The sequence below is a fragment of the Schistocerca cancellata genome, chromosome 4, assembly GCF_023864275.1.
Source record: "Schistocerca cancellata isolate TAMUIC-IGC-003103 chromosome 4, iqSchCanc2.1, whole genome shotgun sequence".
NCBI classification, from domain to species: Eukaryota; Metazoa; Arthropoda; class Insecta; order Orthoptera; family Acrididae; genus Schistocerca; species Schistocerca cancellata.
The window spans coordinates 917,225,099-917,248,027 of record NC_064629.1 but is presented as its reverse complement, the minus strand read 5'-3'; the positions used below and the strand labels follow the sequence as shown (position 1 = coordinate 917,248,027).

The 22,929-nt window shown below is 43.0% G+C and overlaps 1 protein-coding gene and 1 pseudogene across 1 annotated transcript in view; one reads left to right on the top strand and one right to left on the bottom strand.

Annotated features, from left to right (window-relative positions):
- LOC126184502 (latrophilin Cirl) overlaps window positions 1-22,929 on the bottom strand; it is a 796,671-nt gene that overhangs the window by 48,607 nt on the left and 725,135 nt on the right. The window contains exons 7-11 of the mRNA XM_049926894.1: window positions 19,427-19,532; window positions 13,962-14,008; window positions 9,036-9,385; window positions 1,244-1,571; window positions 121-478 (exon numbers count right to left, since the gene is read on the bottom strand). Coding sequence (XP_049782851.1) covers window positions 121-478; window positions 1,244-1,571; window positions 9,036-9,385; window positions 13,962-14,008; window positions 19,427-19,532 — 1,189 coding nt within the window. The remainder of the gene's footprint in view (window positions 1-120; window positions 479-1,243; window positions 1,572-9,035; window positions 9,386-13,961; window positions 14,009-19,426; window positions 19,533-22,929) is intronic.
- On the top strand, window positions 15,001-15,118 carry LOC126186103 (5S ribosomal RNA; annotated as a pseudogene).

Below are 22,929 nucleotides of genomic sequence, written 5' to 3'. Positions count from 1 at the left end.
CAAAATCATTCCAGGTATGGAGACAATCAAATTAAATAAAACTTAATGTTGGCATGTTTATCATTTACTTGCTTGTGAATGAAACTAATCCATAACAGTATGTACCACATACAAACTCACCCATTTACATAATCCCAGAAAACACACGAAGGGTTTGTGAGGTTGCTGCTTGTATCAATATGCTGCAGAATTATTTTCACAGGTTTTGATAGTTGTATGTGCTTTCCTTTCCCAAGAGAAGCTGCGATAATTTTAGAATTGATTCTTTGAGACCGATTCCTTGGCTGCAGGACCTCATCTAATCGATCGAAAGTTGCAAATACTATGCGTACAAATCCTCCGTCACTGTTTTCAAGAACAGACATTCTTGGAAGTTCTACCCAGTTCTGTGATATTGGCCATGGAACGTGAGTTTCTGCCAGAGGAAACACCTCCACTTCACTGACTTGGGCAAGTGGAATTACTCTTACACTCAGCACTGAAATGGAAAAAATACATGTATATACAAGCTTATTCATGAATAAATCGAAATGTTAAAAATGCCACCAGAAATCACATGTATAGAAGTACCAAATAATTAGTTTACCCCAAAAACATACAAAAATTCAAGTAATGTAATGATTATAGTATTTGGCCCAAATAAATACAATTAATTAAATTTAAAGCAATAAGAGCCACTTGCCTCAGTAGGTTCATGCACACACAGACAAATAAATGCTACACAAAAAATTTCAATGTATTAATTTTGAGTTAACTGCTTTCAAGCCCCAATAATGTCACACTGCTTTTCTCTTATTCAATCAGTACATTCATCTCACCAAGTCAAAGGAAGTGGAGGAGTACAGAGAATTTTATACAGGCTTAAGACCATGGTGTAGACCCCAGAGTCCTGCACATATTATTCCTGTTTTTCTTTGAAATAAGGAACTGGGAATGGGAATTTTCATTTGCAGCCTGAAGGCATGCCAGTGTTTCATTACACAACTCACCACACACACGGCAACGAATGAGTTACTGTTTTCTGACATGACTGTCTTAAGTTCCATTTATTTCTTTAGATCATATTACTCCATTCTTAAAGTGGTCTGTCTGCACCTCCTATTATATACAGTAAGTTATCTTCTATACCACACAGGTGTGTAATGCTTTGCTTGTTTTACAGTTAATCACGCAACTACAAAGAATCAGGCAGTAAAGCTGAAAGATTTTACATTCTACATTGTACCAGTATAGGATGACTTACATATGTTCTTGACAGTCTGCACAACCCTCTTCTCACGGCGCACAGTCTCAGCTAGCAAGAATGCATTTTCTTCGAGGCCCATTAGCATTTCAGTTGCAACCTGGAGTTGCTGCTTGTATGTTAGGTCCTTCCAGCTCTGGTGATGAGAACATTCCAACAAGTTGCTGCCCGTGCGGATGACACTGTACAAAAGTTCTGTGACAATGGCCTCACGCTGTCGAGGGTCAGGGAAAGTCGAGATGTCGGAAGACATCTTTCCGGCCAGTTTCCGTGTAATTTCAGCAGCAGCCAGCATGTCTCCCCCATAGAGGGGCACACTCTCTGTTACCTGTAACATACTCGCAGCATTAATTATAAGACAGCATCTCAGTGACACAATATCATTCAGTTACAGTGTTTGGTGTACCTGGTAAGAAGCAAGTATGAAGGTGACAATTTGGTCACATCTACTTTCCTAGCTGTACATGTAAAACGGTAACAAGGCAGATGGGATTCAGTGTTTCTGGTGGGATATACAAATTACTCCCCCTCATAAATATCAATTCTGATGGTAAAAGTACACATAAGATTTGTCCTCTTACCAGAAGTAGAACAAATTCAATAGCAGCAATGAGAGATCATTAATACAAGACAATATTCTACAGTGTGAAAAATACAAAATGCATTACCACCTGGCTGCTGTATTTTCAGGAAAATGAGAGGGCAGCTACTGAAACAAATTCCACAGTCTGAAATATAAAGACAATCATTTCTGAGAACAGGCCAGAGAGACACCTTTTATGTACACAATGCAAAAAATTATTCACAAAAATGATATTGGCATTCTAGGAGGTCTAAACATTGCCCCCACACACTACGGCCATACAGTGAGTCAATGACAACCACAGCCCACCTACTAGGCACAATTTGGGGCCACTTTAACTACAGTGAGGTGTAAACAAACAAGTCTCGCACCTTGTGCCACTGGCAAACTTCATTCTAAAATCTGTTAATATGCACAAAATGTAGGACTGTCCTAAGTAACAAAAGCTTAATAAATGTACTGCTCACAATTTGTGTGTCTCCCAAAATCTGCACAGGAATTTTGTCGTTTCTACATTATTTTGTTGAGATTCAAATGGACATACAGAAGAATAAATTATGGAAGGAAGTGAGACAGCAGTATACAGATTTCAGCTTTGACCTGTAGGAGCAAACCTTTTGACAGTACATAACTGAACAAAGTGTCAGATTAAAACTTCAGAGATTAGATACCTTTAGTAAATATGGGGAAAAAGGAGTAAGAGAAGCGGAATTCAAAACACAGCCATTTTGAAAATTTTAAATTCGAAGTGGCACGAGAAGACTATCTCCGAGATATGGCTGAAGTGGTTTACGAGCATCCGGCAACTTAGAGCTGAGGCTAATGAATAAGGTAGGAGTGGAAGGAAGGCAGGACCAGAACAGCACACAAGAGCGGAATGGAATAAAGGCTACAGGATATGGGCTATCGGTGTAAACTGCGACTGCTACTGCGAACAGGCTACAGACTACGGACTAGCTGGCTGTTTCTCAAGGAGTTCCTTGCGGGGTGGGGGAGTGGCTCTGTACGTAAAAAACAGTATTTCATTTGAGTACATAGACGTATCACAACACTGCACTGAACAGATATTTGGAAGTTGTGCAGCATTAGTTGAATTTCGTGAAACTAAACTTCTAATTGTTGTTGTTTATAGGTCCCCTAACTCCGACTTCAGAGCATTTTTGCTTAAGCTAGAGAGGATTCTTGATTTACTTTGTAGGAAGTACCAGAAAGTAGTTATATGTGGTGACTTCAATATTAATTTTGTACATGATTGTGCAAGAAAAAGGATGTTGGTAGATCTCCTAAATTCATATGATCTGATGCAAACTGTGTTTTTTCCAACTAGGGTGCAGGGGAACAGTAGCACAGTATTAGACAATATTTTTATTCATTCTTCATTACTAGATGGGCATTCTGTTAGTAAAAGGGTCAATGGCCTTTCAGACCATGATGCACAAATTTTAACATTAAAAGGTTTTTGTACTCAAACCAATGTCGTATTTAATTACAAACTACGTAGGAAAGTTAATCCAACAGCAATAGAGAGTTTTTCAAAACTTGTCAAGGAACAAGAGTGGCAAGATGTTTATATTGCTGATAATATAGATGATAAATACAATGCTTTCCATAACACATTTCTCGTGCTCTTTGAGAGTTGCTTTCCATTAGAGCATTCTAAACGGGGTACTAGCAGTAATGGACAGCCAGGTAAGCTGACTAGTGGGATAAGGATATCATGTAGAACAAAGCGGGAATTATATCAAAATGTTGGAAATAGTCACAATCAAGCTACGGTAGCCCATTACAAACAGTATTGTAAGGTGCTTAAAAATGTTATTAGCAAGGCAAAAAGTATGTGGTATGCAAATAGAATAGCTAATTCACAGGATAAAATTAAAGCCATATGGTCAGTTGTGAAGGAAGTGTCTGGTCAGCAGCACAAGGTTGATGATATAAAGTCATTTCGCATTAATAATATTTCTGTTACTGATAAATCAGATATATGTACAGTATTTAACAACCATTTTCTGAGCATTGCTGGTGAATTAAATAAAAATTTAGTTTCTACAGGAAATCATATAAATTTCTTAGCAAATGCCTTTCTGAGATTGACGTCTGAAATACTCCTCTGTGATACAGACGATAGGGAGATTGAGTCAATAATTAAATCACTGAAGACTAAGGACTCTCATGGTTATGATGGAGTGTCTAGTAGAATATTAAAGTACTGAGCTGCACATGTTAGCCCTGTATTTAGCCATATTTGTAATTTTTCTTTTAGGAATGGTCAGTTTCCCGAGCGATTAAAGTACTCAGTAGTAAAGCCGCTTTATAAAAAGGGAGAAAGGGATCATGTAAATCATTTTAGACCTATTTCTATGCCATCAGTGTTTGCAAAAGTTATCGAAAAGGCTGTGTATGAAAGGTTAATTGATCATTTTATATTACTCGATTTGCTATCAAATGTACAGTTCGGCTTTAGAAGTCGTTTGACAACTGAAAATGCTATATTCTCTTTCCTCTGTGAGGTACTGGATGGGCTAAACAAAAAGTTTCGAACGCTTGGCGTATTTTTTGATTTAGCAAAGGCATTTGACTGTGTTGATCTCACAATATTGCTCCAGAAGTTGGACCATTACAGAATAAGGGGAGTAGCTCACAATTGGTTCACCTCTTACTTTAGCAACAGGCAGCAAAAGGTCATTATTCACAATGTTGATAACGGCTGTGATGTGGTATCTGAGTGGGGTACTGTCAAGTGCCGGGTGCCCCAGGGATCAGTGTTGGGGCCACTCCTGTTCTTTATTTATATAAATGATATGCCCGCTAGTATTATGGGTAACTCTAAAATATTTCTGTTTGCTGATGACACTAGCTTGGTAGTAAAGGATGTTGTGTGCAACACTGACTCGGTTTTAAGTAGTGCAGTACATGACCTCAGTTCATGGCTTGTAGAAAATCAACTAACGTTACATCACATTAAGACTCAGTTTTTACAGTTTCTAACACACAATTCAACAAAACCTGACGTTTTAATCTCACAGAACGGCCATATGACTAGTGAAACTGAACCGTTCAAATTCCTAGGTGTTCAGATAGATAGTAAGCTGTCGTGGAAAGCCCACGTTCTGGATCTTGTTCAAAGACTTAATACTGCCATTTTCACTATTCGAACGGTATCGAAAGTGAGTGATACTTCGACGGGTAAATTAGTCTACTTTGCTTATTTTCATTCATTCACTTATGTCGTATGGTATTATCTTTTGGGGTAACTCTTCCCATTCTAGAAGGATATTTTTGGCTCAGAAACGGGCGGTTCGGGCAATAAGTGGTGTGAGTTCATGAACCTCTTGTCGACCTCTGTTCACGAGTCTGGGTATTTTGACACTGGCCTCTCAATATGTATATTCCTTATTGTCGTTTCTTGTTACCAATATTAGTTTATTTCCAACAATAAGCAGCTTTCACTCAGTTAATACTCGGCAGAAATCAAACCTCCATTTGGATCGGACTTCCTTAACTCTTGTGCAAAAAGGTGTGCAGTATACTGCTGCATCCATTTTCAATAAGCTGCCACTCGAATTCAAAAATCTTAGCAGCAATACACACACTTTCAAATCGAAACTGAAGAGTTTCCTCACGGGTCACTCCTTCTGTTCTGTCGAGGAGTTCCTTGAAAAATTAAGCTGATTCTCATTGTATTGCTGATAGTGTTTGCTTAAACTTAGACTGATTTTCTTTCAGGTTCATGAACATTTATTTATATCTGTTATTACTTTTATGTTGTAAGTTCATGTACTGACACGTTCCATGACCTTGGAGATTTGCTCCTCAATTTGGTCCTACGAAACTTGACATGTAAATAAATAAATACATAAATAAATAAAAACGGAGACTCTAGACCGATAATTCCCAACTTGGCAGTAATTACCCCTGAGGGCTAAAAACAAACGGGGTTCCACTACAGTTTAGAGGGCAATGTAAATTATTTTTATAAAATCAGAAGACCAATATTTAACAGATCATCATCAGTGGCAGCAATTGACATCCACCTCCTCTAGACTTTCCAACAAATTGCAGTTTTCACTGATTGACATCTGTATCCCTAGAGTACGTATCCAATAAGAACCTCAATATTTCCTCATTTTCCAACATCTAGCAAATAACTACCCTCCGTCTGCCCAGCTAGCTTACACTCTAATCTGGTCCCCAATCCGACCATTCCCTTTTCCGTCTCTCCTCGTTATTTGCGACACGTACTCCTCTGTCGGTCACCGAGTGACAGTCACCTTACAAAGACTTTCCACATTAAACGTAAATGTCTCACTGCCACGAGTCAAAACTCCAGTTTTGATAGTAAACTACAAATTTTGTACGAGACTGCTCCATTCGAAACCTCGGCCGGCATTGCGAGCCATTTTACTCCCCTATATTTTACGGTTCCTCCAGTGGCAGTAGTCATTTGCCACAAGTAATACATTCCAATATCAATTATTTTCACGATTTAGAATATCTGAAGGTAAATGCCCGAGTTCCGAAACAATCTCCGGTGGACAATAAAATATCTTCAAACATTGAAATCCGAGTCTGAGCACAATTTCTCGAATATCGGGAAGACTACACGACAAAAACAGATTTCGATAAGAGAGACCCGACACTATTTAGGCTAAAAGTCAGTAGCCAGTAGCTACTACCATCGGAATGACTCCCGAGAATACCGAAAACCGAAGCACGGAGCCGGACGCACCCCGAGCGCACTTTACAACAGAAAGTGGCCTAAACCGTATAGGACAGAGAAGACTGTCGTTACACATAAGCAGAACTGACCGTGTCACAGACTCGTTATTTATCATTTTCGTAAAAAAGACTGAAGAACCGAGTGAGTTCCATTTTTGATAGCAGATCCTCTGTCCTCTAAAAATTGGACTGTTAATTTGTTTCCCTAATAGTTATGAACTGTAGGTTAAAACTAAAGAAACTGCAAAAAGGTGGGAATTTAAGGAGATGGGACCTGGATAAACTGAAAGAACCAGAGGTTGTACAGAGTTTCAGGGAGAGCATAAGGGAGCAATTGACAGGAATGGGGGAAAGAAATACAGTAGAGGAAGAATGGGTAGCTTTGAGGGATGAAATAGTGAAGGCAGCAGATGATCAAATAGGTAAAAAGACGAGGGCTAGTAGAAACCCTTGAGTAACAGAAGAAATATTGAATTTAATTGATGAAAGGAGAAAATATAATAATGCAGTAAATGAAGCAGGCAAAAAGGAATACAAACGTCTCCAAAATGATATCGACAGGAAGTGCAAAATGGCTAAGCAGGGATGGCTAGAGGACAAATGTAAGGATGTAGAGGTAAGATAGACACTGCCTAAAGGAAAATTAAAGAGACCTTTGGAGAAAGGAGAACCACTTGCATGAATATCAAGAGCTTTGATGGCAACCCAGTTCAAAGCAAGGAAGGGAAAGTAGAAAGGTGGAAGGAGTATATAGAGGGTCTATACAAGGGCGATGTAGTTGAGGACAATATTATGGAAATGGAAGAGGATGTAGATGAAGATGAAAGGGGAGATATGATACTGCGTGAAAAGTGTGACAGAGCACTGAAAGACCTAAGTCAAAACAAGGCCCCCGGAGTAGACAACATTCCATTAGAACTACTGACAGCCTTGGGAGAGCCAGTCCTGACAAAACATTACCATCTGGTGAGGAAGATGTATGAGACAGGCGAAATACCCTCAAACTTCAAGAAGAATATAATAATTCCAATCCAAAACAAAGCAGGTGTTGACAGATGTGCAAATTACCGAACTATCAGTTTAATAAGTCACAGATGCAAAATACTAACGCAAATTCTTTACAGACAAATAGAAAAACTGATAGAAGCCGACCTCGGGGAAGATCAGTTTGGATTCCGTAGAAATGTCGGAACGCGTGAGGCAATACTGACCCTACGACTAATCTTAGAAGAAAGATTAAGGAAAGGCAAACCTACATTTATAGCATTTGTAGACTTAGAGAAAGACTTTGACAATGTTGATTGGAATACTCTCTTTCAAATTCTGAAGGTGGCAGGGGTAAAATATAGGGAGCGAAAGGCTATTTACAATTTGTACAGAAAGCAGATGGCAGTTCTAAGAGTTGAGGGGTATGAAAGGGAAGCAGTGGTTGGGAAGGGAGTGAAACAGAGCTGCAGACTATCCCAGATGTTATTCAATCTGAATATTGAGCAAGCAATACAGGAAACAAAAGGAAAGTTCGGAGCAGGTATTAAAATCCATGGAGAACAAATCAAAACTTTGAGGTTCGCCGATGACACTGTAATTCTGTCAGAGACAGCAAAGGACTTGGAAGAGCAGTTGAACGGAATGGACAGTGTCTTGAAAGGAGGGTATAAGATGAACATAAACAAAAGCAAAACGAGGATAATGGAATGTAGTCGAATTAAGTCGGGTGATGCTGAGGGTATTAGATTAGGAAATGAGACACTTAAAGTAGTAAAGGAGTTTTGCTATTTGGGGAGCAAAATAACTGATGGTGGTGGAAGTACAGAGGATATAAAATGTAGAATGGCAATGGCAATGGCAAGGAAAGCGTTTCTGAAGAAGAGAAATTTGTTAACATCTAGTATAGATTTAAATGTCAGGAAGTCGTTTCTGAAAGTATTAGTATGGAGTGTAGCCACGTACGGAAGTGAAACGTGGACGATAAATAGTTTAGAGAAAAAGAGAATAGAAGCTTTCGAAATGTGGTGCTGCAAGAATGCTGAAGATTAGATGGGTAGATCACATAACTAATGAGGAGGTATCGAATAGAATTGGGGAGAAGAGGAGTTTGTGGCACAACTTGACTAGAAGAAGGGATCGGTCGGTAGGACACGTTCCGAGACATCGAGGGATCACCAGTTTAGTATCGGAGGGCAGCGTGAAGGGTAAAAACCGTAGAGGGAGACCAAGAGATGAATACACTAAGCAGATTCAGAAGGATGTAGGCTGCAGTAGGTACTGGGAGATGAGGAAGCTTGCACAGGATAGAGTAGCATGGAGAGCTGCATGAAACCAGTCTCAGGACTGAAGACCACAACAACAACAACAACAACAACAATAGAAAGTACCGTTACGTGCCAAATTTTGCCAGATTAATGTCCGACGTCGTTTAGAAATAATGATATCTGACAAGTCTGGAAGCACTGTGAGGTGGACGGGAGCCGCATTAAATTAATTACGGACCTGTGCCAGCTCGTTGCCGATGGTGGTGATGGAGTCTCCGTGCGTCATGCGCGTCTCGAGGTTGGTGAACCAGAGCGTGTGGCAGTCGGAGAGGTCGGGCGCGTCGGCCGCCCACAGCGGCGGGCCGTCGTCGCGCCGGCGGCACTGCCAGCGCGCGCGGCCCGTGGAGCCGCCGGGGCAGGGCTGCTCGGCCACGTCGCCCGCCCACGTCCAGTTCCAGAAGAGGTTGCGCGCCGTCACCGCGGGGCACAGCCGCGACAGCTCCTCCGGAGGGAAGTGCGACGGCAGCGCCGCCGCCGCCGCTGCGGCCGCCGCCGCCGCCGCCGCAGCTGCAGCCGAGCCGGCGCGACCTGCGGAAGCGTTACACCAGACGCGCCCTACTGGGCGTCACTCCTCTGCACTCGCGGCCAGCCGCCGCCGGGGAACGCAACAAAACCACAAAAACCAAACAAAACGCGCTGAATCGGAGGCCCTACAGACGAGTGTTCGGAGGCTAGGGATTCGCTTTCGATTTTAATTGCGTGAGTGATTTTAAATTCGGTGTCCGTAAAATTGCTCTATAATCGAACATCCCTAGAAACTACTGCAACCGTCTTTGCAATTATGGGCTGTCATTATCGTATGGTAGCGAAATTTGATAGATATTCTAGTACGTTAATGCGGAACAGATTTATGCTGGAAAAAAATAGTTCTAATTTTGACCACCAGGTGCAAATCTGGCGCTGTGAATGCAAGAAAGACGTACAGAAATGTTTCAGTACGTAATGGATTAGGGATGGGAGGTGGACAGAAAAGGTCAAACCTGTGAGAAAGGCATAATGTTGATTTCATTATTAACTGCCACTTACACAATTTGTTCGATACGAGTACCGGAGACGTCGACGGGCTGCTGCATCCGTAAAACAAAGTGGCCAGCAGTTGTTTGCAGCAGTTCCGGCAGAATCTGAATACTGGCCTTCAGATCAGGTAGACAGCGAACGTGTCCCTGCTAACCGCGTTCTTTTAGATATTTCTAGAGCCGAAAGTCACACGGATTAAGATCAGGTGATCTTGCTGGCCATACATCTGGAAAGCCCCTGGAGATAACAAGTTATGGAAGGATGCATTAAGCAAATCTTTCACTGGGCGAGCGACATGAGGTGCTGCTCCATCTTGCGCGAAAACAGTGGTCTCCACAAAGTTGTGCTCTCCGAATGCAGGAATCACATGCTGTACAAGGAGGTCTCGAAAAAGTGCAGACATCACGGTACACCTGACAAGCCACCTAGATCTGTTCTTCTCAAAGAAGAACGGACCGAGAATAAACGTGCTTGTGAATCCACGCCACAGTCACACACTGCGAGCGCAATGGCTCTTCGTGCACAACACGCGGTATACAGTACCCCAAATTCGACCGTTCTGTGTATTCACTGCATCCTGTAAATGTAAAATGTGCGTCGTCACTCCACAGAATATTGCCCGGCCACATGTCGTCATCTTTCCGTTCCGTGCCAGAAACCGAAGAGCAAATTCGGAACGTTGCTGCGGATTATTAGGTTTCAATTGCTGCACCGTCTGGATCTTGTACGGGTACCAGTGTAAAATAGACCGAAAAACTTTCCGAACTGTTTACTACGAGATGGACAATTCTCTAGTCACTGCATGAGCACTGGTACGTGCTGCACGGTCAGTTACAGCTAACCTCGTCAATAATTTCCACCGGGATACACCTTTCACTTCGAGGTGTCACACCTAGCTCACCCGCGTCATTATCATCTCCTTTAACACATTTAATGACATCGCGCCTCTCCTCAGACCTTTCAGTCGACGATACTCTCTCAATGATACGCTGTAATTGTTGCCGTTCACATAAAACAGTTTCACTAGCAGTGCACCGTCTGGCTTCTCGATAGCCGTACTTTTCACTCAAACGTCATACAGAGTACAGCGCCAGATTTGCACCTGGTGGCCATAATTGGAACTAATATTTATCGAGCGTAAATCGGTTCCGCATTAACATATCAGCATGTCTACCACGTTTCACTCAAATACGATAATTACACCCCACACTGGACCAACGTGAATAGCTGCACTTTATTTATAACCACCCAGCACTTCACGCCATATGCTTTTTGTATCAAATCGTCATTAGTGGCCTGGAATCACACACTTACTAACGCTTTTGGTTCATCTATAGCCCTAGAAACAGCCCTTTGACAATCTATTCAATTGTTGTTCTTTGACTTTCTGCATTTTCGTCTTTTTTCTTAGCCGACCACGGTGGCCACGCGGTTTACGCGCTGCAGTCCGGAACCGCGCGACTGCTACGGTCGCAGGTTCGAATCCTGCCTCGGGCATGGATGTGTGTGATGTCCTTAGGTTAGTTAGGTTTAAGTAGTTCTAAGTTCTAGGGGACTGATGACCTCAGATGTTAAGTCCCATAGTGCTCAGAGCCATTTGAACCATTTTTTTAGAAGCGTAAATCTCTGCACGTGCATCTGTCAGACATTTCAGAAAGTGAAAACGGACACAAAAGGACAGTGCTCAAGAGCGATATATCGGACGAAGGTGTGATCAGACGAGGCTTTCAAACCATTCGATAATGTAAGAAGTCAAAGAACCACTCTTCGACAGAGTAATAACGGAACTGTTGTCAGATGCACGATGGCGTGCTGAAAAGTAACGGCTCCGATTTTTTTGTGACAACTCTTAAAATAAAAGATATCATTCTACCTCTTTATTCTTCATGTCTACATATTTGCAGCCCTCTGCCGCTAGAGAGCTTCGAATTGCAGCGTAAAACAAGGCAGTGCGTTACGTAACTATGTCAGTGTGTGAGAAAAAGCGTGCTGTAATCGAGTTTGGTCTTCAAACAGTTGATCCACACATGCAGCACCCTCCCCTTGTGTACACTGTTATCAATCATCCTCCGCACCATTCAATTTTCATCCGCTTGCAAAGCTTAAGGAACACCTTTCAGGACTTTACCTTACATTACATCTATCGTTTTCCATGGATCCCTTGGAGGGAAGTCTCTGGGATGTGGAAAGAGTAAACGGTCTTTATTGTATTTTATTTTATTTTTTATTTTTTTACTCAGATACATGGATATTGTACAATTCTAATGAAGTTATTCAATTCCCTCTGAAAGCGATCTTTATCACTTACAAGACCTTTGATATGTTCTGGTAAGTTATTGAACATGTGAGTACCCATGTATTTCACTCCTTTTGTACTAATGTTAAGCTTTTATAGTCCTTATACAGATTGTTTTTGGTTCTGGTATTATAATCATGTTTTGAACTATTTTGTGTAAAAAGAGACATGTTGGAAATGACAAAGGACATCACAGAGTATATGTACTGAGAAGTAGTAGTTAGAATACCAAGTTTCTTAAAGAGGTCTCTGCATGATGATCTAGGACTGACACCGGATATAATTCTAAAGACTCGTTTCTGAATTTTGAAAATGTTCTCTTTGTGAGATGATTCCGTAACTCATTAGTGAATGGAAGTAGGCCGAATAAACTAACTTCTTCATTTTTAAATCGCCTATATCTTCTATTATCCATACTTCTAATGTAGCTCAACTAAGGCGTTTCGTTAAGTCTAGAGCGTGAGTTTTCCAGTTTAGGTTGTGGTCAATTTGTAGCCCTAAAATTTTGATACTGTCTACAGCTTTAATTTCAATGTTTGAATACATTATACTTATAGGGTCAGGTATTCTTTGTGACGCACTTAGCTGTATGTACTGGGTCTTGTCAAAATTCAGTGACAATCCATTTGCTGACAACCACCCATTGATACAAACATTTCATTAGCTGACTGCTCAGTGAGATCACGGGTAACGTTTTTTATACCAATACTTGTATCATCTGCAAATAAGACAAAATTTGCATTTTGTGACACTGCACATGGAAGGTCATTAATATATAATAGGAACAACAAGGGACCTAAAATAAAGCCCTGGGGCACCCCTTGCCTGATGGTTTCATATTCTGAATGACTATTGTTACGTGGTAAGCCTGATACAGACACACGCTGTTTTCTGTTAAAAAGATAGGATGAGAACCATGAGCCTGCTACTCCTGTTATCCCATAATATTTTAACTTTTGTATAAGGATATCTTACTTAACACAATCAAAAGCTTTAGCCAGATCACAGAATATTCCAAGTGGTAATAACTTTTGATTTATTGATTCTAATATATCATCTGTAAAAGTGAATATATCTTGATCAGTTGATAATCCTTTCCGAAATCGAAACTGATTGCGAATGAGAATATTTTTCTGTACTAAGTGTTCATAAAGTCTATTTTACATAACCCTTTCAAACACTTTTGAAAATATTGCCAATAATGAAATGGGACGGAAGTTTTGCACTGACGATTTGCCTCCTTTCTTGTGTAATGGTTTGACAATAGCATACTTAAACCTGTCTGGAAAAGTACCACTGTGGAGGGATTCATTACGTAAGGAACTCAGTGTGTCACAAAGTTCTGAGGAGCAACATTTCATTATGGTAATGTTGATTTCATCATAGTTGATAGTGATGAAGCGGTGCAAGCAGATGTGAGGTTATGGTTCCGTCAACGATGTTAAACATTATGCAGTGACGGTATCAAGGAGCTGGTCTCTCGTTGGGAGAAATGTGTTCATTGCTAGGGTGAATATGTTGAGAAATAAATACGTAGACATGAAAGAGGAAGATGCAGAATGTTAATAAAATCTGTTTTATTTAAAAAGCTTTCAGAGTTTTCACATAAAAAATTCGGGGGCACTACTTTTCAGCACGCCCTCGCACGACCCGACCAAAATGGTAAATTGTTTGCTTCCAGACCACTGATGTTTTAATCCAGTACCGCGAAACGTGTATAGTTTCATGGCATTTAAGGCCACGTATTCTGTTTAAGTGTAAGTTTTGATTTTGGTGTGACTTTTGACTTACGTAGGTTTGAATTGCTTTGTACTTGCGGAGAAGGAAATGTCACGTTGCTTTATTGAGAAAATACGGCTCATTCGCGTTTGTCTCAGTGATTTTCGGAAGCCGTGGGAAACCCAACAGTGGACGGATACGGATTAAGATATCAAAAATACGTTTCCGACAAGTGTAGGTATGTAAAGGAGTGACTTTTTTCCAATGATTAAAACTAATAGCGTTTTATATCAGCCGAGATACCGAAACAACTGCACTTTTTCCCTAATTTCCCCCTGGATGAGAGGGATATATTGCTGACGTTAGGCAAAACATGCAGTAAAACCTTCCACAAGAGGAGGCTAATAATGAAAGCAACGACTGCCGATGTTTACAGGACAATGCAAGTGCAACTGCCAAGTGCTCCTCCAGTTGTATGATCCGAATGACTAGCAAGTAAACGGCCAAACCCGAGGTTTTAAGTTAGAAATATATTTCGAAGACTCCGTCTCGAGCAATACACAGTTCCCTGTTTTCCTCTCTTAACCCGCACGAATTTTGGTAATGTGACATCATGATCAGTGGTCTTCCTTTATCGTATTTACCAGAAGATTTTGTTTTTCATGTTGTTACGTGTCCACCTAGTGCAGTGCAGATGACGCTGTAACCCAGTTTGCCACGTTCTCACTGTGTGTGCGGCAATAGTAGTTATATCGTAAAATACTTACAGTGCTCTATCATATGAGGACTATACGATATGCATAATATGCATTGTAATGCCTCGACTTTTTTATGCATATTGTGTAGTCCTCACGCGACAGTGGTGTAAGCATTGTATGATTTAACTACCACTGTGCGGTTTTATGGTTATGAGGGTGGCAATACCTACTGCCGAAACCAGCAATCCAGTAGTTGCGTTAACGTAGCGATCTTGGTAAATAAATTGGTTTCCAAGAGAAGACAATAGTAAAAAATAGCAGATGACGAACTGTGTTTAAACTAACAGCTGTGCAGCGAAAGACAGAGAGCACATGTGCTGTTAAGTAGAATAAAGTGAACCCTACCAACGACGGGCAACGGCCTTGCCGCAGTGGATACACCGGTTCCCGGGAGATCACCGAAGTTAAGCGTTGTCGGGCGTGGTCGGCACTCGGATGGGTGACCATCCAGGCCGCCATGCGCTGTTGCCATTTTTCGGGGTGCACTCAGCCTCGTGATGCCAACTGAGGAGCTACTCGACCGAATAGTAGTGGCTCCAGTCAAAGAAAACCATCATAACGACCGGGAGAGCGGTGTGCTGACCACACGCCCCTCCTATCCGCATCCTCAGCTGAGGATGACTCGGCGGTCGGATGGTCCCGATGGGCCACTTGTGGCCTGAAGACGGAGTGCTACTAACGACGGGGAACAGGTTAAAAATAGAAAAACGAGAGCTTATGTTTACCTCGAGACGGAATCCTCAGACTACACTGACGTGACAAAAGTCAAAGGATGCACAGCGGAGGTAGTAACGCGTACACAAGGTACAAAAGGCACTGCAGTGGTCGACCTGTCATTTGTACTCAGGTGATTTACGTGAAAACGTTTCTGATGTTTTATTATGGTCACAAGACGGGAATTAACACGCTTTGAACGCGGAATGGTATTTGGACCTAGACGTACGAGACACTGTTAGAGAATTCAATATTCCGAGATCCATAGTGTCAAGCGCGTGCCGAGAATACTAAATTTCAGGCATTACCTCTAACCACAGACAACCCAGTGGCCGACAGCCTTCACGTAACGACCGAGAGCAGCGGCGTTTGCGTAGAGTTGTCAGTGCTGAAAGACAAGTAAAACTGCGTGAAATAACCGCAGAAATTAATGCGCGTCTTACGATGAACGTATACTTTAGGACATTGCGGTGAAATTTGAGGCTAATGGACTGACAGCAGACGACCGACGCGAGTAGCTTTGCAGCGCCTCTGATGGGCTCGTGGCCGTATCCGTTGGGCCCCAGACGACTGGAAAACCCAGGTCTGGTCACATCAGTATTATGTTCGAGTATAATGACTTTTCTCGAGACCACAAATATACTCTGTAGGAATCAGCATGGGTTTCGAAAAAGACGATCGTGTGAAACCCAGCTCGCGCTATTCGTCCACGAGACTCAGAGGGCCATAGACACGGGTTCCCACGTAGATGCCGTGTTTCTTGACTTCCGCAAGGCGTTCGATACAGTTCCCCACAGTCTTTTAATGAACAAAGTAAGAGCATATGGACTATCAGACCAATTGTGTGGTTAGATTGAAGAGCTGCTAGATAACAGAACGCAGCATGTCATTCTCAATGGAGAGAAGTCTTCCGAAGTAAGAGTGATTTCAGGTGTGCCGCAGGGGAGCGTCGTAGGACCGTTGCTATTCACATTATACATAAATGACCTTGTGGGTTACATCGTAAGTTCAATGAGGCTTTTTGCGGATGATGCTGTGGTATACCGAGAGGTTTTAACAATGGAACATTGTACTGAAATGCAGGAGGATCTGCAGCGAATTGACGCATGGTGCAGGGAATGGCAATTGAATCTCAATGTAGACAAGTGTAATGTGCTGCAAATACATAGAAAGAAAGATCCTTTATCATTTAGCTACAATATAGCAGGTCAGCAACTGGAAGCAGTTAATTCCATAAATTATCTGGGAGTACGCATTAGGAGTGATCTGAAATGGAATGATCATATAAAGTTGATCGTCGGTAAAGCAGATGCCAGACCGAGATTCATTGGAAGAAACCTAAGGAAATGCAATCCGAAAACAAAGGAAGTACGTTACAGTACGCTTGTTCGCCCACTGCTTGAATACTGCTCAGCAGTGTGGGATCCGTACCAGATAGGGTTGATAGAAGAGATAGAGAAGATCCAACGGAGAGGAGCGCGCTTCGTTACAGGATCATTTAGTAATCGCGAAAGCTTTACGGACATGATAGATAAACTGCAGTGGAAGACTCTGCAGGAGAGACGCTCAGTAGCTCGGTACGGGCTTTTGTTAAAAGTTCCGAGAACATACCTTCACCGAGGAGTCCAGTAGCATATTGCTCCCTCCTACGTATATCTCGCGAAGAGACCATGAGGATAAAATCAGAGAGATTAGAGCCCACACAGAGGCATACCGACAATCCTTCTTTCCGAAGGGAGAAGCGATAGAGGTACTCAAGGTACCCTCCGGTCAGGTGGCTTGCGGAGTATGGATGTAGATGTAGATGCAGATTTCAGTTGGTAAGAGCTGACGGTAGGGCTCGAGTGTGGCGCAGACCCCAACAATTCATGTTCCCAAGCAACAACGGAATTTTTATGGATGACAATGCGCCACGTCACTGAGCCACAGTTGTTCCCGATTGTTGTTTGAAGAACAATGTGGACAACTCGAGCGAATGATTTAGCCCGCCAGATCGCCGGACACGAATCCCATCCAACACTTATGCGACATAATCGAGATCTCAGTTCTTGCACAACCTCCTACCAGCAACACTTTGGCAACTATGGACGGCTGTAGAGCCAGCACGACTCTATATTCGTGCAGGAGACTTACAACAACTTGTTGAGTCCGTGCCACGTCGAGTTGATGAACTACGGCGGGCAAACGAAGGTCTTACACGATATGAGAAGGTATCCCACGACTTTTGTCACCTCGATGTACAGAGTGATTCAAAAAGAATACCACAACTTTAAAAATGTGTATTTAATGAAAGAAACATAATATAACCTTCTGTTATACATCATTACAAAGAGTATTTAAAAAGGTTTTTTTTCACTCAAAAACAAGTTCAGAGATGTTCAATATGGCCCCCTCCAGACACTCGAGCAATATCAACTCGATACTCCAACCCGTTCCACACTCTCTGTAGCATATCAGGCGTAACAGTTTGGATAGCTGCTGTTATTTCTCGTTTCAAATCATCAATGGTGGCTGGGAGAGGTGGCCGAAACACCATATCCTTAACATACCCCCATAAGAAAAAATCGCAGGGGGTAAGATCAGGGCTTCTTGGAGGCCAGTGATGAAGTGCTCTGTCACGGGCTGCCTGGCGGCCGATCCATCGCCTCGGGTAGTTGACGTTCAGGTAGTTACGGACAGATAAGTGCCAATGTTGTGGCGCTCCATCCTGCTGAAATATGAATTATTGTGCTTCTTGTCCGAGCTGAGGGAACAGCCAATTCTGTAACATCTCCAGATACTGTAGTCCAGTTACAGTAGCACCTTCGAAGAAAAAGGGACCAAAAACTTTATTGGCTGAAATGGCACAGAAAACGTTCACCTTAGGCGAGTCACGTTCATACTGAGTTGTTTCCCGCGGATTCTCAGTGCCCCATATACAGACATTGTGACGGTTGACTTTCCCGTTAGTGTGGAAAGTTGCTTCGTCACTAAACACAATCTTTGAAACGAAAGATTCATCTGTTTCCATTTGAGCAAGGATAAAATCACAGAAATCGATTCTTTTAATCTTATCAGCTGCAGACAGTGCTTGAACCTATTTCAGACAATAAGGTTTCATAACTAACCTTTTTCGTAGGACTCTCCATACAGTTGATTGTGGAATTTACAGCTCTCTGCTAGCACTGCGAGTCGATTTTCCTGGGCTGCGAACAAATGCTTGCTGGTTGCGTGCTACATTTTCATCACTCGTTCTCGGCCGTCCAGAACTTTTCCCTTTGCACAAACACCCATTCTCTGTAAACTCTTTATACCAACGTTTAATACACCACCTATCAGGAGGTTTAACACCATACTTCGTTCGAAATGCACGCTGAACAACTGTCGTCGATTCACTTCTGCCGTACTCAATAACACAAAAAGCTTTCTGTTGAGCGGTCGCCATCTTAGCATCAACTGACGCTGACGCCTAGTCAACAGCGCCTCAAGCGAACAAATGTACAACTAAATGAAACTTTATAGCTCCCTTAATTCGCCGACAGATAGTGCTTAGCTCTGCCTTTTGTCGTTGCAGAGTTTTAAATTCCTAAAGTTGTGGTATTCTTTTTGAATCGCTCTGTATATTTATTGTTCGAGTAAACAAGGGCGCAAGCTGTGAAACTTCCTAAGGAAATTCGCGTCAAGATGAAGTTTGAAGAGTTCCGTTGGGTTTTCCGCCACTACTACACTGCAACGGGTGTCGGTTGCTGGTCAGTACGGAGTTGAACAATAGAGACGTAGTTAGAGAAGTAATTGCCCAAATCGCACGCGAAAACAAAAGATAAAAACTCAAGAAAGAAGCAGGGGGGAGGGGTTCGAAAAGAGCTAGTCCGCGGCCTACCTGTACTCGTGCTGGGAGGAACCACCGTCGCCGTGTCCTGTGGCTGCGGGGGCGGCGGAGGCGGCGGCGTCTGCGGTACCGGCACGGGCACCATCGGGGGCGGCGGAGGCGGGGGCGGCGACTGCGTGACGGGGGGCGGCGGCAGCGCCGGCAGAGTGCCGGGGACGAGCGCCGTGTCCGCGGGGGCGGCCGGCGGGTGCGGCTGCGGGGGCGGCGGCGGCGGCAGCGGCGCCTCCACCCGCACCGTGCTCCAGGGCGAGGGCTGCGACGTCGTCAGCCAGGGCGGGCTCGGCCGGTCCGTCGTCGTCGTCGCTGTGGAGGAATACGCGCGCGTCAAACCTGCCGTTCCCTGGCCGACAGTCCTTCTTCGCGCCAGGCGCCACACTAACAACAATTCCACTGAGGATAAAACACTTCTCGCACTCGAGCTGTAAACTTTTTCTATGCGACATCGACGCGTATTTCCTCTCTTGTACATATTTTCCCCCAATTTATTGGCTTGCGTTTCGTGTCCGTTCAGTCATCTCAATAATGGAAAGACGATACGAAATTGTACGAATTCTTGTCAGTTACGACGATACGAACGTAAGGACAACGCTTGACCCACTCCCCGAGCGGAGAAAATCTCCGACCTGGTCGGGACTCGAACCCAGGCTACTTCGCTTAGTAATCCGCCGCGCTAACCCCGCATTACCGAGGCGGACTCTAATCTACAGATGCTAACGTGTCGTCGAATTATACGTATATCAAATCGAGAGGAGTGGTCAGTGCATAAAGGCTGTCGTAGCACATGTATATGTATCAGCTGACAAGCCGAAACAGTCCTGTAATGAACGTCACTAAGTTTTTAATTTTGACAAAAAGTTTACAGCCCCGAAGGAATCTTTGTTTTATCCTTCAACTACTATCGTAAGAATGAAAACTCATCTTTTTTCCTGGAGAAAATTGAACGTTAACAGGCTGGAAAGCACATTTTTGACATAATCTTGGAAATTTTCTATACTCATTCTTAGACATACATCGTGAACTTCAACAGACAGAGTAGTAAGAAGCCAACTGCAGACGCAGTCTCTCTCTTCCAAATTATGATCTTTCTTGGCACACACCTGCTCCAGAAAGTTACTGCAACAGCTGGTAGAGGCAGGGACAACCGCTGTCAGCATTATGAACCGTGACAACTGTTTTTTGCCGAGAGTCTTAATCCTCTCTCTGTGGCTTAAAGGACCGATGTCATCGTAAGTTTTCATAGACGGAGATAAATTTCTTATTATTAAATTTTGCTCTGTACATCCGTTCGGTCTTCCGGACTTCGAGTGCGTCTGCAAGTTCCTGCAATGAATAATGCTCCATCATGTTTAAAAACCAGTCACGAGCTGTAAACAATGACAAACTCCACCGTGGCAACTAAATTATTACTTTTAAAGGTCGTGCCGATGAGGCAGGCAGTTGCTTGTTATGAAATATAAGCAATTTACGAACATTCGTACTCCTCATTCGAAACTTCGTACCGCCATCAATACTCATTTCCGACCCTTAGTGCCTAGTTTCAAGACGTAGAAACTGCGGAGGAAGATTGAAGTCGTGGCAAATAATTTCTTATTTGATACGTTACGTCACACACAGAAGCTAACTTCTGTACATAGCATTGCAATCGAAATATCTGAGAAGTTAATAATAATTTTACAGATAACTTTGAAGACTAGACACCCGAGACAAAGACTAAAGCTTTACCGTTGTGACATGTGGAGGATCTTTCACTGCGCTGCAGAAACGATACTTATTGGTGGGATGTTTGCACTGATAATTCCCCATTTACTAAAATAGCTGAAACAGCCACCGTTCATCAGTAATACAAAATACGGACGAAAGCGGTCCCGAGAGACACACCTAAGAATTTTCCCGACAGCTAGGTAGCTTCCAGCCTTCATATAATGGATTTGCGACTTTGGTACATTGGGAATGTTGAAGCTACGCCACCCCGCGAAATGCTTCGCCTACTACAGGATCTGTACGCTTTAGAATACGTAATGTCATTCCACTGGACGACAGAAACATGCACTTCGCATACGTTCAGTGAGATTGCCGTTAAGCATCGAGATGTAGCAAGGTGGTTCATAAAGTAAGGTAACAAGACCGCTGCGAGAAAATATTTATTGTGACTCTTCAAGCTTTCCCGGCGGATGTGTTGTAAATAGTCTTCACGGGTTTGCCGCCGGATCACGTTGTGCAAATTCCACAATATTTCCTCGGAGCAACTGTCCGCCATCTTCAGGTGGTTCAACCTTGCTCGTGGCTAGGTACTAGAGTTGTGGCGATTCGTGAATGAGTCGTTCATTTGAACGACTCTTAAAGACTCGTAAGAATCGAATCGTGATACGGACGAATCGTCGTTCAAAAGAATCGTAAGAACGATTGCGTGTTTCCGAGTCGTACGATTCCAAGTTCCAACGATTCATCGATTCTTAGTGCGCTATGCTTCGAAAGCAACTTCCGAATCATGCCGAATGATTACGACCGCCAGATGGCAGTCAAGTGGAGGATGCGTGTGAACAAAGGAAGCAATTTTGCACCACCTTTCGCACAAATCGACTCCTCTTTCCTGGCATACTGAAATAGAACAATAGATGCATTCAAATCAAACGTGACCTTTCATCAATTAAGGCATTACACATATAAATCGAGAATCACACTTTTAACGTTATATGCATGTTTACTCATAAATAAACTCTTTCTGCCATATCTTATCATGACACAGATCGATTCTAACCCCATTGAAATTTTCAGACATGTCCTGCCATCTGTGAGTAAGATGTAGAACTTTTTGCATTCCGTAAGAATCGTGCCATCGCAGACTAGAATGAATCGTGAAAGAATCGTGAACGAATCGTAGGAATCGATTCGCAATGTGAGATTGAATCGTAGGAATCGAATCGGGAAAAAGAATCGTGTTGCCCAACTCTACTAGGTACGACTGACGGTATCCGCACGCTGACGCCCCGTTTTTAGAACACGCTTACGAAGAATGCGCAGCCGCAGAAATCGCGCATGCGCAGTGATTTGCCACATTCAAACTCCCGCTGCCGAAAATCGCAGAGCGGCTCTCCCGCACGTGCGCTGTAGCTGCGTTTGTCAACAGTGCGACCAGACGTTACTCACCAACGGCCGTACTAGGCCAGTGTTATGACGGGCCTGCTAGCGAAGAATCTTGATTTTCGCGTCGCGATTTAATAGCAGCCAATGCAGTGTTCCAGACTGTGCTCAGCTGAAATCCCGTATCCTTGTTGATGAGATTGTCGGCTGTGCGGATATGTATTGCTTCCTTAATGACGCAGTCCCAGAAAGATGATGCCGTGGATAAAAATTCCGTCTTTTCATAAATCATACGACGTCATGTATTCAGGCAGTGTTCCGCAATTGCCGACTTTTGCTGTTGACGAAGGCGTGTATCGGAGCGTTCTTGTACTGTGAGGCATGTCTGGCCTATATACGCTGCCCCACACTGACAAGGAATCTTGTATACGCCACATTTCCTCAGTCCAAGGTCAACCTTAACCGAACCCAATACGTTTCTCAGTTTTGCAGATGGTTGAAAAACACACTTAAATCCCTATCTTTCGATTGTTGACGACATGGCACGAAAATACGGCAAAAAGTCCAAAGTGGTGGGTGTCTTCGTATCTTCATTCTGCTCCATAGATTGAACTCGCCT